This window comes from Penaeus japonicus, unplaced genomic scaffold (genome assembly GCF_977035675.1).
Source record: "Penaeus japonicus unplaced genomic scaffold, GWHDUDI00000001_assembly GWHDUDI00000002, whole genome shotgun sequence".
In the NCBI taxonomy this organism is placed as follows: Eukaryota; Metazoa; Arthropoda; class Malacostraca; order Decapoda; family Penaeidae; genus Penaeus; species Penaeus japonicus.
In genome coordinates this window covers 50,411,726-50,416,725 of record NW_028234404.1, presented here as the reverse complement: position 1 = coordinate 50,416,725, position 5,000 = coordinate 50,411,726, and the positions used below count along the sequence as shown (strand labels likewise).

Genomic DNA, 5,000 nt, shown 5'->3' with positions numbered 1-5,000 from the left:
ACATATTCATTATTTATGAAATGAATTTTGCAATCTTGAGAAACGTTTCAGTCTTCTATTGTATTTGATAATCGTGGAAACTAGTATCTTGCTTTTTTTCCTTCTTTGTTCTACCGCCTTTGATGTTTTACTTTAAAAAGGAATAAAGTTTAATTTATCTATCTATTTGTTTTTATCTACATATACATTTTAAATCAATATACCGAGTTATCTGTGTTTATAACTCTTTAATAATCTGTCTGTTCATTAAAAAAATCATACATCCACACACACATACACACAAATATTATATATATATATATATATATATATATATATATATATATATATATATGTGTGTGTGTGTGTGTGTGTGTGTGTGTGTGTGTGTGAGTGTGTTACATATACTGTATATGTATGTGTATGTTAATTTATGTATGTACGTGTGTCTGTGCGTGTGGATGTATGCGTATATGTTTATAGATATATGTATATTTATATATATCTACATATGCATATATGTATATATATATATATATATATATATATATATATATATATTTATTTATATATACATGCATGTATATATATGTATGTGTAGATATACATATACGTAATTATATGAATATATATAATTTACATATATACATGTTGCTATACACACACAGGTATGTGTATGTAAAGAACACATATCCACACATACATCGAACAATGGAAATTAAACAATGTTCTTGTGTTTTCGCTTCGCACATCTGAAACTTTTTTTCTTTTTTCCTTTTGTTTTCACCGCAATCTTCTTCGTCGGTTGTGTAACATCTTCAAGTTCTTTTCCTTTTTAATTATCATCAACCTCTGACGTGCATCTTCGTCTCGAGGATAAACTTACTTTATTGTAACCAAAACGATGCAATTGACTAATTGATATATATAATTTCATAGTCAACAGCATAAAATAGCATTAATAGTAATGTATCATCCATGGGAAAAAATTTGATAGAGATAGCTTTGCAAAATCATCTTCAGTATATGCGTGTGTGTGAATATCGGCTTTTGTCATTGTATGTATGCCTATATCTGTATTTTTTTTTTTTTTTCTTTATGAATATGCGCTTGCTTGTCTGTCAACTTTTCTCTACCCTTCAATGAAACTATAATAAAGGTAATCATATTTTACGGTAATTAATATTTTTACGGGTTTTGGTGAAACTCAACACTCTTTGTCTGCAAAGGAAATAAGGAGAACTTAACAGTTTCCTGTCCATAAAGCAAAGTGCAAATTGGAAACCTAAAGTGTGATACGGCACACTTTCCACCATATTTTGGAATTTATGTGAAATCGCTAATGTCATATTTTATGAAACAATGATTTCTAGTCAAACATATTTATTTGGTTAACAACAAGGCTTCTTTATCTATTTATAAGTTTGTTACCGATTATAATTTTATGTGATACACTGAATTTACAATGGCGGAGAACTGGCTGGATGAATGTCACCAATCTTGTTCAGAACAGGTAAATTGGGGTATCATGAAGTTACAGACTATAATATTTTTTGAATGCCATACTCACACATTATATATATATATATATATATATATATATATATATATATAATATATATATATAGGTATATATATATATATATATATATATATATATATATACATTATATATATATATATATATAATATATATATGTATATATATATATATATATATATATATATATATATATATATATATATATATATATAGTGTGGGTATGGCATTTAAAAATATTATAGTCTGTAACTTCATGATACCCCAATTTATCTGTTCTGAACAAGATTGGTGACATTCATCCAGCCAGTTCTCCGCCATTGTAAATTCAGTGTATCACATAAAATTATAATCGGTAACAAACTTATAAATAGATAAAGAAGCCTTGTTGTTAACCAAATAAATGTGTTTGACTAGAAATCATATATATATATATATATATATATAATATATATATATATAATATATACATATATGTATATATGTATATGTATGTATACAAATATATATATATATATATATATATATGTATATATATTTATATATATGTATATTTATATGTATCTATATATATATATATATATATATATATATATATATATATATATGTATGTATATAAATATATATATACATATAGAATTTGCACATACATATAGATATAAATGATATGTAAACATATATACATATATGTATATGTATTTATGTATATATATACATATATACATACATATATACATATGTATATATGTATGTATGTATGTATATGTATCGTGTTATATCATATGTATATATATACCTGTATATGTAATGCTTATTTGTGTATGTATGTATGCATGCACATACAGACAGCCATATGCGTGTGTGTTAACATTTACTTGCATATTCGTATTTGTTGTGTATTTAGACATAGCCCTCGAGAGTATAGAATACTTGTGTTCTTCTCTATATATGACTCCAACATTGATATTTAATATATATATATATATATATATATATATATATATTTACATATATATGTATATAAAAAATTATGTATGTATATATATTTATTTATTTATATACATATAAATATGTGTATATACACATATGTACTGTATATCGGCATGTGTATGAAAGTATTATGTTATATGTGCGTTTGTCAGTATATGTGTGTATCTTTTCCTCCTTTTACTGTAACATGATCAAATTTTGATCATGTTAAGGCGCTTAATAGATCTTAAGCTGCAATTTCATCAAGTTTTAATTTTTTCTTGTATTTTACTGCCCTGCCTTTTCCTCTTCCTCCTCCTCCTTGTTCTAATGCTCAATATTCTTCATTACATTTGTTGCTCGTACATCGTCATTCGATATGATGCAACAAAAAAAGTCCTTGCAAATACCATCTCGCACCGAGTTAGCTATTACCAAAAGCAGAGCATCACGTAGGATTTTTTTCTTCTTTTCACATTCCCAGGACTCAAGGTAAGTGTGCAGCGATACAGTGACCCCTTGTGACTGGGAAAGCATCGTGACGTCATCAGGTGGGAGGAGTTTAGCCTTCATCGCATGTATAAAAGTATACCGTCCTATTGACTTCAACACTCCAATCGTAACATTCAAAGAAAATGGCATTCAAGGTGAACTTATTATATATTATATAAAAGTTTTGCCTATTCGTTTCTAACACACTCATATATATATATATATATATATATATATATATATATATATATATATATATATATATATATGTTTATATGTATTTATATGTAGATAGATAAATCATTATGAATTAATGTATGTATGTATATATGCATGGTTTTCGTATATGTATGTGTGCGTGTTTGTGTACCTTCATTGTTGTCATAATCTAACTGGATATTAAAAGTAGGATCCTTGTTCATACCTTGCATCTTATTCCAGGTCTTTGTCCTCGCCGCTCTCGTGGCCGCTGCCCTCGCCCGCCCTGACCGCGCACCTGCTTACGGGTACAATGCTCCTACCCCTGCTTACGCCCCCGCCAAGTACGACTTCAACTACGCCGTCAACGACCCGCCATCCGGCAACGACTTCGGCCACCAGGAGTCTCGCGACGGCGACTACACCGAGGGATCATACTACGTCCTCCTTCCCGACGGTCGCCTGCAGAGGGTCACATACAATGTCAACGGAGATTCTGGTTATGTGGCCGAGGTCACCTATGAGGGCGAGGCTCAGTACCCAACACAGCAGCGCGCCTACACGCCCGCACCCGCTTATGGTTAAGTAAAATAAATAAAATTATTTATTCCTCCGAAGGCTTTGTAAATAATAATTTTGCTTAAATAAACAGCAGATCAAAATTAACATTCGTTTATTCACCAACTAATCATTGCCCTATAAAAATATATCAGTAGTACAATATTAATTGACTGTGATACGCCGGTCGTGGTATTAATTTAGATATTGAGAGGAAACACACACATTTACATTATAAATTAGCTGTAGAGTTAGAATTATGTACTGCGGCTTTCAGGTCACGTTACAATTCCTGATCCTTTTGAAAAATGTGATTATCCTGTATCACCTTCACAATCTCAGCTAATTAGCTGTAGTGTTAGAATTATGCACTGTAGCATTCAGGTCTCTTATCACAAACATTATATATTCAATTATGTATATATGTGTATGTGTGCATATGCCACATGTATGTGTATATATATATATATATATATATATGTATATATATATAAATATGAATTTATGTTTATATATACATATATACATGTATCACCTTCACAATCTCAGTTAATTAGCTGTAGCATAAGAATTATGTACTGTAGCATTCAGGTCTCTTATCACAAAAAATTTATATACAAATATGTATATATGTATATATATGTGTGTGTTTATATATATATATATCACATGTATGTATATATATATATATATATATATATGAATTTATGTCTATATATACATATATACATATATATGTATGTGTATATATACATACATACATATATATGCATATATATATATATGTATATGTATATATATATATATATATATATATATATATATATATATATTTGTCAATATACAAATAAAATATATATATTATATTATATATCATATAAATGTGTGTGTATATATTATATATATGTAATATTATATGTATATATATGTATTATATATACATATATATACATGTATGTATATATATATATATATATTATGTATGTATATAAATATTTATAAATATATATGACATATATATATGAATATAGATATATACATATATATACATATATTTGTACACACACATATACACACACACACACACATATGTATATATATATATATATGTGTGTGTGTGTGTGTGTGTGTGCAAACAAATAAGTTTTCAGAAAAATGAGCATACATTGCACGAAAAAATAAATGTGAAATTTTTTGGGGGATATATCGGCTCTTCATTAAGTCAGACATGAAAAACAGTCACAGATTTCTTCTGGAATTCCA

General features: G+C 27.6%; 2 protein-coding genes across 2 annotated transcripts in view; both read left to right on the top strand.

Moving 5' to 3' along the window:
* LOC122267393 (pro-resilin-like) overlaps window positions 1–138 on the top strand; it is a 694-nt gene extending 556 nt beyond the window's left edge. Inside the window, exon 2 of the mRNA XM_043037433.2 lies at window positions 1–138. This exon is cut by the window's left edge and continues 350 nt beyond it. The gene's annotated coding sequence lies outside the window, so the exon portion shown is untranslated.
* A 2,962-nt stretch (window positions 139–3,100) lies between these two features.
* Window positions 3,101–3,845, top strand: LOC122267387 (pro-resilin-like). Its single transcript, XM_043037428.2, has 2 exons — window positions 3,101–3,136; window positions 3,423–3,845. The coding sequence occupies exons 1-2, from the start codon at window positions 3,125–3,127 to the stop codon at window positions 3,762–3,764; spliced, it is 354 nt and encodes a 117-aa protein (XP_042893362.1). The 5' UTR covers window positions 3,101–3,124; the 3' UTR covers window positions 3,765–3,845.
* The last annotated feature ends 1,155 nt before the right edge of the window (window positions 3,846–5,000 follow it).